The 17807-nt window shown below is 32.6% G+C and overlaps 1 protein-coding gene across 1 annotated transcript in view; it reads left to right on the top strand.

Moving 5' to 3' along the window:
- LOC143254576 (WD repeat-containing protein 19-like) overlaps positions 1-17807 on the top strand; it is a 48297-nt gene that overhangs the window by 26141 nt on the left and 4349 nt on the right. The window contains 5 exon segments of the mRNA XM_076509734.1: positions 2462-2586; positions 3124-3205; positions 7302-7452; positions 13607-13730; positions 17628-17704. Of these exon segments, the coding sequence (XP_076365849.1) occupies positions 2462-2586; positions 3124-3205; positions 7302-7452; positions 13607-13730; positions 17628-17704 (559 nt within the window).

Here is a 17807-nt window from a genome sequence, read left to right as displayed (position 1 = left end):
TCTTCCTCGGTGGGCTACGCTTTTCAGAACAGAAGATCTGCCATTACTTCTTTTGACCTTGGTATCCAGGCACAGTTGGATGAATTGGGTCTCTCCTTGGATAACATTGCTGTATCTACTGGTCAGCCTATCCCACCATGGCTTATTACAGTCCCCAAATGTGACCTATCTTTAAGTCACCTGAGAAAAGCAGACACTCCTGATTGGAAATACTGTCTGCTATTTGCTGAACGTCTTCTGAACCATCTATATAAAGAGAAATGGAGGCGCTCTGCTATGGTTTGTTGTGGTGTGATGGTTGTGTGCAGAATCCCCTCTTCAGTTTCTGTATTCACTGCTGAACTGTATGCCATTTCTCTTTCCTGGATCACATAGAAGCTAAGCAGTACTCCAACTGCACTATTTATACTGACTTACTTACTTCTATACTGGCCCTAGAATTGCTTCACATAGCTTCACACCCTGTTTTCGCCGATATTCAAAACCGACTGGCCCATTTTTCTTTAACACTTACTTTTATCCAGTTTTCTGAATACCAGGCTATGTTGATATTCACAGGAACGAGCTCATTGACACTGCAGCTAAATCTGTCTTCCTCTGGCACCATCACCACTGTGCCTGCTCCATACATGAACTCTGGCACTATCACCACTGCCAGTAATGTTACGTAACTCGTCACCAGGACTGGAAAAGTCAACTTCAGGTGACTGACGGTGGTTTTTGTACTTACCTGTTAGTCTTCCTGACGAGTTATAATAATTACAGTTACGTTACAGAAAGTCTTTTACGACTTGTATTTCTGTAGTTTTTATCTTACCACTGAAGACTAGATCTGATTTAATGTTATTTATGTTTTTATTTCAAATATTCAACTTTGTTTTGTTTTACCTTAATTTACTTTTAAGAATTTTACTTTAATTTTAACTTTTTACTGAATGTTGGCACAAATAGTCTAGTTACTTTGTGACATAAAACCCCTAACCAAACAACCAACCTAGAGACAGTTTAACAGTTTTTGAAACAACTATAAATAAAAGAGACAGTATAACAGGTTTTGATATGTCTCTAAATAAAACAGACAGTATAACAGTTTTTGATATGTCTTTAAGTAAAACAGACAGTATAACAGTTTTTGATGTCTCTAAATAAAATAGACAGTATAACAGTTTTTGATATCTCTCTAAATAAAACAGACAGTAAAACAGTTTTTGATATGTCTCTAAATAAAACAGACAGTATAACAGTTTTTGATATGTTTTTAAATAAAATAGACAGTATAACAGTTTTTGATATGTCTCTAAATAAAACAGACAGTATAACAGGTTTTGATATGTCTCTAAATAAAATAGACAGTATAACAGTTTTTGATATGTCTCTAAATAAAACAGACAGTATAACAGTTTTTGATATGTCTCTAAATATAACAGACAGTATTACAGTTTTTGATATGTCTCTAAATAAAACAGACAGTATAACGATTTTTGATATGTCTCTAAATAAAGCAAACAGTTTAACGGTTTTTAATATGTCTCTAAATAAAACAGACAGTATAACAGTTTTTGATATGTCTCTAAATAAAACAGACAGTATAACGATTTTTGATATGTCTCTAAATAAAGCAAACAGTATAACGGGTTTTGATATGTCTAAGTAAAACAGACAGTATAACGGTTTTTGATATGTCTCTAAATATAACAGACAGTATAACGGTTTTTGATATGTCTCTAAATAAAACAGACAGTATAACGGTTTTTGATATGTCTCTAAATAAAACAGACAGTATTACAGTTTTTGATAAGTCTTTAAATAAAACAGACAGTATAACAGTTTTTGATATGTCTCTAAATAAAACAGACAGTATAACGGGTTTTGATATGTCTAAATAAAACAGACAGTATAACGGTTTTTGATATGTCTCTAAATATAACAGACACTATAACGGTTTTTGATATGTCTCTAAATAAAACACACATCATAACAGTTTTTAAAACATTTGTAAATAAAACAAATATGTTTTTGAAGCACCTTTAAATAAAAGTAATATATTCATTTGAACTAATTTATATTTAGTTAAAGGGACAGTGATGATTGTTTTAAGTTTTATGCCACTGCATTCTCTTATTTACATGTATGTTTTATGTATAATGTTCATGTAATAATGATGTTTAAACATGCTAGTAATCCTCTCCACCTGTACATTAGGAACAGTTACTCTAATGTAAATAAACCTTATGTTTGTAATTAAGTGTTAAAGGATGTACTGTTTAACAGGGTACAATTAATTTTTAGATGTTAATTCATAGCTAACACATTTGCACTTACACCTGATTTTGTAAAATTAAGATGTTGATAGTATATATCTTATGATACATACACTCATTTGTGGTTGAACCAACATTTATACTGGGACATCAGCAAGGTGTTTGTATAACTCTTTTCATCAGTGTATAATATCTTGTAGGGAACTACAGAAATGCCCATGATGTGTTGTTCAGCATGTACCAAGAGCTAAAGAGACAGAAGATAAAGATTCCGACAGAAATGTACACTAATCTCACCATCTTACACAGCTACATTTTGGTGAAGGTACAAGTTATTACTAACCACCTTACTAACTGTGCCTTCAGTTGTTAATTTGTTTAGAATTCATATCCTCTATACACTGTGTTAAATTTTTGAAATAATTGCAAGTCCTTGAAATATTGGTCTCTTTAACATATTAAGCAAGCTCATATGAATAGATTCTGACTTAGTCAAACATGTTTATCACTTGTGTTAATTAGTTTATGGTAATGAACATCAGTATGTTTAGTACTAATCCTTCAAAATATCGATCATTTTAAACATAATGGAATGCATTATTCTTAAGTAGCTTATCTTCAGTTGTTGTTGACCATGAAGTCAAATACGAAAAACATCACTCATGAGCCCAACCCTAAAACAGTTTAATTTTAGTGTAATTTTAAAAACATGCTCACAGTATCCATGTACATGTTTTGTTCTTCTGTAAAATACTAATTATTTTTACTAAACTAATTACAAAGTGTTAATTAATAGGCTTATGTTTGCTCTAGCTTAGTGTGGAATGTTTAGATCTGAAAGTAAATAACCAGAATCTCTTAGATACACGTCAAACGTGGGGATCACATGAAAGGTGCGAGAATGCTGATACGAGTGGCCAACAACATCAGCAAGTTCCCTTCTCGTAAGTTAAAACCATCCAGTAGACATGAAACATGTATGATGTGGTTTCATGTAATGTTGTCAGAGAAAAGCTATTCTTACAAACAAATATTGTGAAGACTTTTAGTGATTTGGTTTGTTTGTTTGATGGTTCAATAGAATTTCTTATTAGAATAGAGTTTAAAATACAAACCTATAATTGAAAGACTTTGTTTGAACTGTGCTGAATAATGATTTATATAAACTATAGATAAATAAGATTCTTCTATAATATATTAAATATTTAAATTAAATATTAAATAAATAAATAATATTTAATTGATTGCCAGAAGAGTATGGATTAGTTATGTTGTTGAACTGTTATCTGGTATGAATGAGTCAGTAAAGTTGTGTTGTTGAACTGTTATCTGGTATGAATGAATCAGTAAAGTTGTGTTGTTGAACTGTTATCTAGTATGAATGAATCAGTAAAGTTGTGTTGTTGAACTGTTATCTGGTATGAATGAATCAGTAAAGTTGTGTTGTTGAACTGTTATCTGGTATGAATGAATCAGTAAAGTTGTGTTGTTGAACTGTTATCTGATATGAATGAATCAGTAAAGTTGTGTTGTTGAACTGTTATCTGGTATGAATGAATCAGTAAAGTTGTGTTGTTGAACTGTTATCTGGTATGAATGAATCAGTAAAGTTGTGTTGTTGAACTGTTATCTGGTATGAATGAATCAGTAAAGTTGTGTTGAACTGTTATCTAGTATGAATGAATCAGTAAAGTTGTGTTGTTGAACTGTTATCTGGTATGAATGAATCAGTAAAGTTATGTTGTTGAACTGTTATCTGGTATGAATGAATCAGTAAAGTTGTGTTGAACTGTTATCTAGTATGAATGAATCAGTAAAGTTGTGTTGAACTGTTATCTGGTATGAATGAATCAGTAAAGTTGTGTTGTTGAACTGTTATCTGGTATGAATGAATCAGTAAAGTTGTGTTGTTGAACTGTTATCTGGTATGAATGAATCAGTAAAGTTGTGTTGTTGAACTGTTATCTGGTATGAATGAATCAGTAAAGTTGTGTTGTTGAACTGTTATCTGGTATGAATGAATCAGTAAAGTTGTGTTGTTGAACTGTTATCTGGTATGAATGAATCAGTAAAGTTGTGTTGAACTGTTATCTGGTATGAATGAATCAGTAAAGTTGTGTTGAACTGTTATCTAGTATGAATGAATCAGTAAAGTTGTGTTGTTGAACTGTTATCTGGTATGAATGAAACAGTAAAGTTATGTTGTTGAACTGTTATCTGGTATGAATGAATCAGTAAAGTTGTGTTGAACTGTTATCTAGTATGAATGAATCAGTAAAGTTGTGTTGAACTGTTATCAAGTATGAATGAATCAGTAAAGTTGTGTTGTTGAACTGTTATCTGGTATGAATGAATTAGTAAAGTTGTGTTGAACTGTTAACTAGTATGAATGAATCAGTAAAGTTGTGTTGTTGAACTGTTATCTGGTATGAATGAATCAGTAAAGTTGTGTTGTTGAACTGTTATCTGGTATGAATGAATCAGTAAAGTTGTGTTGTTGAACTATTGTCTGGTATGAATGAATCAGTAAAGTTGTGTTGTTGAACTGTTATCTGGTATGAATGAATCAGTAAAGTTGTGTTGAACTGTTATCTAGTATGAATGAATCAGTAAAGTTGTGTTGTTGAACTGTTATCTGGTATGAATGAATCAGTAAAGTTGTGTTGTTGAACTGTTATCTGGTATGAATGAATCAGTAAAGTTGTGTTGTTGAACTGTTATCTGGTACGAATGAATCAATAAAGTTGTGTTGTTGAATTGTTATCTGGTATGAATGAATCATTCAAGTTGTGTAGTTGAACTGTTATCTGGTATGAATGAATCAGTAAAGTTGTGTTGAACTGTTATCTGGTATGAATGAATCAGTAAAGTTGTGTTGTTGAACTGTTATCTGGTATGAATGAATCAGTAAAGTTGTGTTGAACTGTTATCTAGTATGAATGAATCAGTAAAGTTGTGTTGTTGAACTGTTATCTGGTATGAATGAATCAGTAAAGTTGTGTTGTTGAACTGTTATCTGGTACGAATGAATCAGTAAAGTTGTGTTGTTGAATTGTTATCTGGTATGAATGAATCAGTAAAGTTGTGTTGTTGAACTGTTATCTGGTACGAATGAATCAGTAAAGTTGTGTTGTTGAACTGTTATCTGGTATGAATGAATCAGTAAAGTTGTGTTGAACTGTTATCTGGTACGAATGAATCAGTAAAGTTGTGTTGTTGAACTGTTATCTAGTATGAATGAATCAGTAAAGATGTGTTGTTGAACTGTTATCTGGAACGAATGAATCAGTAAAGTTGTGTTGTTGAACTGTTATCTTGTATGAATGAATCAGTAAAGTTGTGTTGTTGAACTGTTATCTGGTATGAATGAATCATTCAAGTTGTGTAGTTGAACTGTTATCTGGTATGAATGAATCAGTAAAGTTGTGTTGTTGAACTGTTATCTAGTATGAATGAATCAGTAAAGTTGTGTTGTTGAACTGTTATCTGGTATGAATGAATCAGTAAAGTTGTGTTGTTGAACTGTTATCTGGTATGAATGAATCAGTAAAGTTGTGTTGTTGAACTGTTATCTGGTATGAATGAATCAGTAAAGTTGTGTTGAACTGTTATCTGGTATGAATGAATCAGTAAAGTTGTGTTGTTGAACTGTTATCTGGTATGAATGAATCAGTAAAGTTGTGTTGAACTGTTATCTGGTATGAATGAATCAGTAAAGTTGTGTTGTTGAACTGTTATCTGGTATGAATGAATCAGTAAAGTTTTGTTGAACTGTTATCTAGTATGAATGAATCAGTAAAGTTGTGTTGTTGAACTGTTATCTGGTATGAATGAAACAGTAATGTTATGTTGTTGAACTGTTATCTGGTATGAATGAATCAGTAAAGTTGTGTTGAACTGTTATCTAGTATGAATGAATCAGTAAAGTTGTGTTGAACTGTTATCTAGTATGAATGAATCAGTAAAGTTGTGTTGTTGAACTGTTATCTGGTATGAATGAATTAGTAAAGTTGTGTTGAACTGTAAACTAGTATGAATGAATCAGTAAAGTTGTGTTGTTGAACTGTTATCTGGTATGAATGATTCAGTAAAGTTGTGTTGTTGAACTGTTATCTGGTACGAATGAACAGTAAAGTTGTGTTGTTGAATTGTTATCTGGTATGAATGAATCATTCAAGTTGTGTAGTTGAACTGTTATCTGGTATGAATGAATCAGTAAAGTTGTGTTGAACTGTTATCTGGTATGAATGAATCAGTAAAGTTGTGTTGAACTGTTATCTAGTATGAATGAATCAGTAAAGTTGTGTTGTTGAACTGTTATCTGGTATGAATGAATCAGTAAAGTTGTGTTGTTGAATTGTTATCTGGTATGAAAGAATCAGTAAAGTTGTGTTGTTGAACTGTTATCTGGTACGAATGAATCAGTAAAGTTGTGTTGTTGAACTGTTATCTGGTGTGAATGAATCAGTAAAATTGTGTTGTTGAACTGTTATTTGGTATGAATGAATCAGTAAAGTTGTGTTGTTGAACTGTTATCTGGTATGAATGAATCAGTGAAGTTGTGTTGTTGAACTGTTATCGAGTATGAATGAATCAGTAAAGTTGTGTTGTTGAACTGTTATCTGGTATGAATGAATCAGTAAATTTGTGTTGTTGAACTGTTTTCTGGTATGAATGAATCAGTAAAGTTGTGTTGTTGAACTTTTATCTGGTATGAATGAATCATTCGAGTTGTGTTGAACTGTTATCTGGTATGAATGAATTAGTAAAGTTGTGTTGAACTGTTAGCTAGTATGAATGAATCAGTAAAGTTGTGTTGTTGAACTGTTATCTGGTATGAATGAATCAGTGAAGTTGTGTTGTTGAACTGTTATCTAGTATGAATGAATCATTCAAGTTGTGTTGAACTGTTATCTAGTATGAATGAATCAGTAAAGTTGTGTTGTGCCATATATTTAACTATAATTTATTGTGGATGTTGCTCATGTATTAACATTGGCTGTCATAGTGTTCTATATATTTAACTATAATTTATTGTAGATGTTGTTCCAATATTAACATCAACGGTCATAGAATGCCATCGAGCAGGGTTGAAAAAATCTTCATTTGGTTTTGCTGCTATGCTTATGAGGCCAGAGTACAGAAATGAAATAGACCAGAAATACAAGAAGAAAATTGAAGCTATTGTAAGGTATGTTTACATAGTTTGTGTTTCAGTATAGAAATAGTTGAACATCTCTGTCTCTGAGTTGAAGCTATTGTAAGGTATGTTTACATAGTTTGTGTTTCAGTATAGAAATAGTTGAAATCTCTGTCTCTGAGTTGAAGCTATTGTAAGGTATGTTTACATAGTTTGTGTTTCAGTATAGAAATAGTTGAACATCTCTGTCTCTGAGCTTGAAGCTATTGTAAGGCATGTTTACATAGTTTGTGTTTCAGTAGCATAGAAATAGTTGAAATCTCTGTCTCTGAGCTGAAGCTATTGTAAGGCATGTTTACATAGTTTGTGTTTCAGTATAGAAATAGTTGAACATCTCTGTCTCTGAGTTGAAGCTATTGTAAGGTATGTTTACATAGTTTGTGTTTCAGTATAGAAATAGTTGAAATCTCTGTCTCTGAGTTGAAGCTATTGTAAGGTATGTTTACATAGTTTGTGTTTCAGTATAGAAATAGTTGAAATCTCTGTCTCTGAGTTGAAGCTATTGTAAGGTATGTTTACATAGTTTGTGTTTCAGTATAGAAATAGTTGAACATCTCTGTCCTGAGTTGAAGCCATTGTAAGGCATGTTTACATAGTTTGTGCTTTCAGCATAGAAATAGTTGAAATCTCTGTCTCTGAGTTGAAGCTATTGTAAGGTATGTTTACATAGTTTGTGTTTCAGCATAGAAATAGTTGAACATCTCTGTCTCTGAGTTGAAGCTATTGTAAGGTATGTTTACATAGTTTGTGTTTCAGCATAGAAATAGTTGAAATCTCTGTCTCTGAGCTTGAAGCTATTGTAAGGTATGTTTACATAGTTTGTGTTTCAGTATAGAAATAGTTGAACATCTCTGTCTCTGAGTTGAAGCTATTGTAAGGTATGTTTACATAGTTTGTGTTTCAGTATAGAAATAGTTGAAATCTCTGTCTCTGAGTTGAAGCTATTGTAAGGTATGTTTACATAGTTTGTGTTTCAGTATAGAAATAGTTGAAATCTCTGTCTCTGAGTTGAAGCTATTGTAAGGTATGTTTACATAGTTTGTGTTTCAGCATAGAAATAGTTGAACATCTCTGTCTCTGAGTTGAAGCTATTGTAAGGTATGTTTACATAGTTTGTGCTTCAGTATAGAAATAGTTGAAACTCTGTCTCTGAGTTGAAGCTATTGTAAGGTATGTTTACATAGTTTGTGTTTCAGTATAGAAATAGCTTGAAATCTCTGTCTCTGAGTTAAAGCTATTGTAAGGTATGTTTACATAGTTTGTGTTTCAGTATAGAAATAGTTGAACATCTCTGTCCTGAGTTGAAGCTATTGTAAGGTATGTTTACATAGTTTGTGTTTCAGTATAGAAATAGTTGAAATCTCTGTCCTGAGCTTGAAGCTATTGTAAGGTATGTTTACATAGTTTGTGTTTCAGTATAGAAATAGTTGAAATCCCTGTCTCTGAGTTGAAGCTATTGTAAGGTATGTTTACATAGTTTGTGTTTCAGTATAGAAATAGTTGAACATCTCTGTCTCTGAGTTGAAGCTATTGTAAGGTATGTTTACATAGTTTGTGTTTCAGTATAGAAATAGTTGAAATCTCTGTCTCTGAGTTGAAGCTATTGTAAGGTATGTTTACATAGTTTGTGTTTCAGTATAGAAATAGTTGAACATCTCTGTCTCTGAGTTGAAGCTATTGTAAGGTATGTTTACATAGTTTGTGTTTCAGTATAGAAATAGTTGAACATCTCTGTCTCTGAGTTGAAGCTATTGTAAGGTATGTTTACATAGTTTGTGTTTCAGTATAGAAATAGTTGAACATCTCTGTCTCTGAGTTGAAGCTATTGTAAGGTATGTTTACATAGTTTGTGTTTCAGTATAGAAATAGTTGAACATCTCTGTCTCTGAGTTGAAGCCATTGTAAGGTATGTTTACATAGTTTGTGTTTCAGTATAGAAATAGTTGAACATCTCTGTCTCTGAGTTGAAGCCATTGTAAGGTATGTTTACATAGTTTGTGTTTCAGTATAGAAATAGTTGAACATCTCTGTCTCTGAGTTGAAGCTATTGTAAGGTATGTTTACATAGTTTGTGTTTCAGTATAGAAATAGTTGAACATCTCTGTCTCTGAGCTGAAGCTATTGTAAGGTATGTTTACATAGTTTGTGTTTCAGTATAGAAATAGCTGAACATCTCTGTCTCTGAGTTGAAGCTATTGTAAGGTATGCCTACATAGTTTGTGTTTCAGTATAGAAATAGTTGAAATCTCTGTCTCTGAGTTGAAGCTATTGTAAGGTATGTTTACATAGTTTGTGTTTCAGTATAGAAATAGTTGAACATCTCTGTCTCTGAGCTGAAGCTATTGTAAGGTATGTTTACATAGTTTGTGTTTCAGTATAGAAATAGTTGAAATCTCTGTCTCTGAGTTGAAGCTATTGTAAGGTATGTTTACATAGTTTGTGTTTCAGTATAGAAATAGTTGAACATCTCTGTCTCTGAGTTGAAGCTATTGTAAGGTATGCCTACATAGTTTGTGTTTCAGTATAGAAATAGTTGAACATCTCTGTCTCTGAGTTGAAGCTATTGTAAGGTATGTTTACATAGTTTGTGTTTCAGTATAGAAATAGTTGAACATCTCTTTCTCTGAGTTGAAGCTATTGTAAGGTATGCCTACATAGTTTGTGTTTCAGTATAGAAATAGTTGAAATCTCTGTCTCTGAGTTGAAGCTATTGTAAGGTATGTTTACATAGTTTGTGTTTCAGTATAGAAATAGTTGAACATCTCTGTCTCTGAGTTGAAGCTATTGTAAGGTATGTTTACATAGTTTGTGTTTCAGTATAGAAATAGTTGAAATCTCTGTCTCTGAGTTGAAGCTATTGTAAGGTATGTTTACATAGTTTGTGTTTCAGTATAGAAATAGTTGAACATCTCTGTCTCTGAGTTGAAGCTATTGTAAGGTATGCCTACATAGTTTGTGTTTCAGTATAGAAATAGTTGAACATCTCTGTCTCTGAGTTGAAGCTATTGTAAGGTATGTTTACATAGTTTGTGTTTCAGTATAGAAATAGTTGAACATCTCTTTCTCTGAGTTGAAGCTATTGTAAGGTATGCCTACATAGTTTGTGTTTCAGTATAGAAATAGTTGAACATCTCTTTCTCTGAGTTGAAGCTATTGTAAGGTATGCCTACATAGTTTGTGTTTCAGTATAGAAATAGTTGAACATCTCTTTCTCTGAGTTGAAGCTATTGTAAGGTATGCCTACATAGTTTGTGTTTCAGTATAGAAATAGTTGAACATCTCTTTCTCTGAGTTGAAGCTATTGTAAGGTATGCCTACATAGTTTGTGTTTCAGTATAGAAATAGTTGAACATCTCTTTCTCTGAGTTGAAGCTATTGTAAGGTATGCCTACATAGTTTGTGTTTCAGTATAGAAATAGTTGAACATCTCTGTCTCTGAGTTGAAGCTATTGTAAGGTATGTTTACATAGTTTGTGTTTCAGTATAGAAATAGTTGAACATCTCTTTCTCTGAGTTGAAGCTATTGTAAGGTATGCCTACATAGTTTGTGTTTCAGTATAGAAATAGTTGAACATCTCTTTCTCTGAGTTGAAGCTATTGTAAGGTATGCCTACATAGTTTGTGTTTCAGTATAGAAATAGTTGAACATCTCTGTCTCTGAGTTGAAGCTATTGTAAGGTATGCCTACATAGTTTGTGTTTCAGTATAGAAATAGTTGAACATCTCTTTCTCTGAGTTGAAGCTATTGTAAGGTATGTTTACATAGTTTGTGTTTCAGTATAGAAATAGTTGAACATCTCTTTCTCTGAGTTGATCATTTTTCATGATTTGTTTACATACCAGAACTCTGAATTCAGGGAATGTTATCTTTTAGTAAACATTGTTAGTGTGTTCTACATGAAAAATCAAAATTTCTAATAAAGAATTTATCATAAAATTTTATGTTACTTTCAAAATGATTTCTTTACATTAAAAATAAAAATGCTTTTATTTTAGATGGTACTTATTTTGTTTGCTTACCCTGTAGAACCTCCTAAGTTACTTTTAGAAGTTTCAAATCATATATTTTTTCTTCTCTAACCCTAACTGTATCTGTTTCATCAATACACAGTGAAATGGAATTTTGAAAATTATAAAATACAATGGGCATGCTTTCATTTTCTGTCAGTATTCAATTTTTCTCACATTTTGAGCTATTGACTGTTTATCTTAACATATATAATTTATTTTTAATTGTATAATGTAGTGTTCATTTAACTGTGTTATACAACATGCCACATGGGAACACATTAATAGATGTCACTAGACCCCCTTGCTGTGTTTCTATACATGATCGTTACCTAAGCTTTATCATATCTTCCTATCCTAGTGTTGAAATGGTATGGCTGCAGACTTTTTATGCTAGAAACTAGGTTTTGATTACCATGGTTAGGTATAGAATGTTGTAAAGCTAGAAACTAGGTTTTGATGACCATGGTTAGGTATAGAATGTTGTAATGCTAGAAACTGGGTTTTGATGACCATGGTTAGGTATAGAATGTTGTAATGCTAGAAACTAGGTTTTGATTACCATGGTTAGGTATAGAATGTTGTTATGCTAGAAACTGGGTTTTGATGACCATGGTTAGGTATAGAATGTTGTAATGCTAGAAACTGGGTTTTGATGACCATGGTTAGGCATAGAATGTTTTAATGCTAGAAACTGGGTTTTGATGACCATGGTTAGGTATAGAATGTTGTAATGCTAGAAACTAGGTTTTGATGACCATGGTTAGGTATAGAATGTTGTAATGCTAGAGACTAGGTTTTGATGACCATGGTTAGGTATAGAATGTTGTAATGCTAGAAACTAGGTTTTGATGACCATGGTTAGGTATAGAATGTTGTAATGCTAGAAACTAGGTTTTGATGACCATGGTTAGGTATAGAATGTTGTAATGCTAGAAACTAGGTTTTGATGACCGTGGTTAGGTATAGAATGGATAGTCCATTGTGTAACTTATGTCCACCCCACCCACAAAACCAGTAAACATATAAAATATAAATAATGCATATTTAAGTAAAATGGAATGTACAAAATCAAACTGTCATTCTAATTAAGCTCTAAATGAGTTTAAAAGATTTTAATGTTCTGAGCGTCATCTGTTCTTATCACTGTATACAATCAAACCTCTAAACTATTGTCTGTTGCTGACAATGTCAAACCAAGCATTGCAAGTTTTAACTTGAAAACAAATTTTTAGTTGTGATGATCGTGTATGACAGATAAGATGACATAGTTTTGAAAACTACCTTGAAAGTTAACAAAACTACCTTGAAAGTTAACGATAGATGAATGGAACTTCTAGTGCAGATTGGGAAAATCTTCTGATGGTTCTGGAACCACAGAAGTCAAGACAATCAAACTGTACATTTTTTCACCTTGGACTTATTTATAGATTGTGTCTACATAAGTGGTGAAGAAGCTATAAAAACTAAACATAAGGAGAATTTGAAACATAGACACATCATGTGACACGGAGAAGTTAAGATTGAAATACTGCTTGATATTTCCTTCTAAAATAAAAGACTTCTATAATAATTATAATTACAAACTACACCCTGAGGCGACATTTTATTGTCATAAGTTCTTTGATTAAATTCTGAATTTAGCTCTCAAATGTTATAAGATATTGTAAGATGTGTATTCCTGTATTTAAAGGGCGAAGGTATGTGACACATTTAAATTATTTGTATAATTCTGAGGTATTATTTGTATAATTCTGAGGTATTATTTGTATATTTTAATATAGTATGATAAATGTTCACACACTTTTAATTTATTTTCATAAAAATACATTGAGAAAAACACATAGAATCCTCTTTACATTGAGAAAAACACATAGAATCCTGTTAAGTGGTTAATTAACATCTTTTTGTTTCCAGTAATTATATTTTGTTGAACAATCATCAGTTTTGTAAAAAGAAATAACAAGTGATGGGTGTACCTCTTAAGTTAAGCAGTTAGATAACTGGACAATATTTTGTGTGTACTCTGAAATAGTTCAAAGAAGGGTTATAACTGAATACACAGGACAGAAGTGAGTATCTGGACATGATTGTTGGTTAAGAAACAAGTATGATTAAGATATTTTCTGAATTTTAGAAAACCCCAAAAAATAGAAGAAGAAGAACCTAACAGTCCGTGTCCATATTGTGGATCAGAAATACCAGAAACAGAGCTTACCTGTCCAGACTGTCGTAACAACATTCCTTTCTGTGTGATTACAGTAAGTTTGTCTTTGTTATACTTCACAAATACCAGAAACAGAGCTTACCTGTCCAGAGTGTCGTAACAACATTCCTTTCTGTGTGATTACAGTAAGTTTGTCTTTGTTATACTTCACAAAAACCAGAAACAGACCTTACTTGTCCAGACTGTCAAAACAACATTCCTTTCTGTGTGATTACAGTAAGTTTGTCTTTGTTATACTTCACAAATACCAGAAACAGACCTTACTTGTCCAGACTGTCAAAACAACATTCCTTTCTGTGTGATTACAGTAAGTTTGTCTTTGTTATACTTCACAAATACCAGAAACAGAGCTTACCTGTCCAGACTGTCGTAACAACATTCCTTTCTGTGTGATTACAGTAAGTTTGTCTTTGTTATACTTCACAAAAACCAGAACCAGACCTTACTTGTTCAGGCTGTCAAAACAACATTCCTTTCTGTGTACCTATTTGCCTTATTATCTACCAGAAATACAAGAACCACACCTTACTTGTTCAGGCTGTCATAACAATATTCTTTTCTGTGTACCTATTTGCCCTTATTATCTACCAGAAATACAAGAACCACACCTTACTTGTCCAGGCTGTCATAACAACATTCCTTTCTGTGTACCTATTTGCCCTTATTATCTACCAGAAATACAAGAACCACACCTTACTTGTTCAGGCTGTCATAACAACATTCTTTTCTGTGTACCTATTTGCCCTTGTAATCTACCAGAAATACAAGAACCACACCTTACTTGTCCAGGCTGTTAAAACAACATTCCTTTCTGTGTACCTATTTGCCCTTATTATCTACCAGAAATACAAGAACCACACCTTACTTGTCCAGGCTGTTAAAACAACATTCCTTTCTGTGTACCTATTTGCCCTTATTATCTACCAGAAATACAAGAACCACACCTTACTTGTTCAGGCTGTCATAACAACATTCTTTTCTGTGTACCTATTTGCCCTTATTATCTACCAGAAATACAAGAACCACACCTTACTTGTTCAGGCTGTCATAACAACATTCTTTTCTGTGTACCTATTTGCCCTTGTAATCTACCAGAAATACAAGAACCACACCTTACTTGTCCAGGCTGTTAAAACAACATTCCTTTCTGTGTACCTATTTGCCCTTATTATCTACCAGAAATACAAGAACCACACCTTACTTGTCCAGGCTGTCATAACAACATTCTTTTCTGTGTACCTATTTGCCCTTATTATCTACCAGAAATACAAGAACCACACTTTACTTGTCCAGGCTGTCGAAACAACATTCCTTTCTGTGTACCTATTTGCCCTTATTATCTACCAGAAATACAAGAACCACACCTTACTTGTCCAGGCTGTCATAACAACATTCCTTTCTGTGTACCTATTTGCCCTTATTATCTACCAGAAATACAAGAACCACACCTTACTTGTCCAGGCTGTCATAACAACATTCTTTTCTGTGTACCTATTTGCCCTTGTTATCTACCAGAAATACAAGAACCACACCTTACTTGTCCAGGCTGTCATAACAACATTCTTTTCTGTGTACCTATTTGCCCTTGTTATCTACCAGAAATACAAGAACCACACCTTACTTGTCCAGGCTGTCATAACAACATTCTTTTCTGTGTACCTATTTGCCCTTATTATCTACCAGAAATACAAGAACCACACCTTACTTGTTCAGGCTGTCATAACAACATTCTTTTCTGTGTACCTATTTGCCCTTATTATCTACCAGAAATACAAGAACCACACTTTACTTGTCCAGGCTGTCATAACAACATTCCTTTCTGTGTACCTATTTGCCCTTGTAATCTACCAGAAATACAAGAACCACACCTTACTTGTCCAGGCTGTTAAAACAACATTCCTTTCTGTGTACCTATTTGCCCTTATTATCTACCAGAAATACAAGAACCACACCTTACTTGTCCAGGCTGTCATAACAACATTCTTTTCTGTGTACCTATTTGCCCTTATTATCTACCAGAAATACAAGAACCACACTTTACTTGTCCAGGCTGTCGAAACAACATTCCTTTCTGTGTACCTATTTGCCCTTATTATCTACCAGAAATACAAGAACCACACCTTACTTGTCCAGGCTGTCATAACAACATTCCTTTCTGTGTACCTATTTGCCCTTATTATCTACCAGAAATACAAGAACCACACCTTACTTGTCCAGGCTGTCATAACAACATTCTTTTCTGTGTACCTATTTGCCCTTGTTATCTACCAGAAATACAAGAACCACACCTTACTTGTCCAGGCTGTCATAACAACATTCTTTTCTGTGTACCTATTTGCCCTTGTTATCTACCAGAAATACAAGAACCACACCTTACTTGTCCAGGCTGTCATAACAACATTCTTTTCTGTGTACCTATTTGCCCTTGTTATCTACCAGAAATACAAGAACCACACCTTACTTGTCCAGGCTGTCATAACAACATTCTTTTCTGTGTACCTATTTGCCCTTGTTATCTACCAGAAATACAAGAACCACACCTTACTTGTCCAGGCTGTCATAACAACATTCTTTTCTGTGTACCTATTTGCCCTTATTATCTACTAGAAATACAAGAACCACACCTTACTTGTCCAGGCTGTCATAACAACATTCTTTTTTAAATGGTTGTTGTAAGTTTGCACTTGTTGTCTTACTGAAATGCCAGTAAACTTTACTTGTATCACTTGCCATAAAATAACACACTTACCATGATTATTTTTACTGTTCTCCACAGGGTAACAGTGTATTTGTATTTTTAATATAAAATATCACACTTCATAGAAATTGTTTGGTAAGTACTGCTCTAAAGGTGAAATTGTTTGGTAAGTTCTGGTCTAAAGGTTCAAAATTCTTTGGTAGTTTCTGCTCTATAGGTTAAATTGTTTGGTAAGTTCTGCTCTAAAGGTACAAAATTGTTTGGTAAGTTCTGCTCTAAAGGTTGAAAATTGTTTGGTAAGTTCTGCTCTAAAGGTTCAAAATTGTTTGGTAAGTTCTGCTCTAAAGGTTCAAAATTGTTTGGTAAGTTCTGCTCTAAAGGTTGAAAATTGTTTGGTAAGTTCTACTCTAAAGGTTAAAAATTGTTTAAGTTCTGCTCTACAGGTTGTAAAGTGTTTGGTAAGTACTGCTCTATCGGTTGTAAAGTGTTTGGTAAGTGCTTTATTAGTGAACTTGGGGTAATTGACAAACTTTAAACTCAATTTTGGCAAATTACACTTGTTTGTAAGAGGTTGTATTTTTAGTTTGTGAGTAGAAATTAAGTTGTTTTATATGAAAATAAAATTCGACGTAAGTCCATTATTGACTTGTGTATAATTGATAATTTAATTATGTAAAACATATCTTATAAACAACAATAACATATCCTAACTTTTAGGAATTATAATTTTGACCCACCCTGTGTAATCAAACATAAGAAGTGTTTCACTTACGATTTGGTTGTTTAATGTAGCATGTTCATACTGAATATTAGTAAGCTATTTGATTTTTACAACATTCTGACTTGTGGGTGTAAAACTAGTATATCAATAGATAAAACTGGAATATCAGTAGATAAAACTGGTATATCAATAGATAAAACTGGAATATCAATAGATAAAACTGGTATATCAATAGATAAAACTGGTATATCAATAGATAAAACTGGAATATCAATAGATAAAACTGGTATATCAATAGATAAAACTGGAATATCAATAGATAAAACTGGTATATCAATAGATAAAACTGGAATATCAATAGATAAAACTGGAATATCAATAGATAAAACTGGTATATCAATAGATAAAACTGGAATATCAATAGATAAAACTGGTATATCAATAGATAAAACTGGTATATCAATAGATAAAACTGGTATATCAATAAATTTTTAAACCTTGCTTTTATTCAGGGTCGACATATTCTGAAAGAGGATTTGACAGCCTGTCCACAGTGTCAGTTTCCTGGATTATACTCAGAATTTGTTAAGTAAGTATGTCTTGTGAAAGTTGGTCAGTACTCATGATTCACATAAATTATTTGATGATGACCAATTGCTGTAAACATTATTTATAAGTCCATCAGTGTTAAT

Source organism: Tachypleus tridentatus, chromosome 6 (assembly GCF_004210375.1).
Source record: "Tachypleus tridentatus isolate NWPU-2018 chromosome 6, ASM421037v1, whole genome shotgun sequence".
NCBI classification, from domain to species: domain Eukaryota; kingdom Metazoa; phylum Arthropoda; class Merostomata; order Xiphosura; family Limulidae; genus Tachypleus; species Tachypleus tridentatus.
This window is presented reverse-complemented; position numbering and strand designations above follow the sequence as displayed.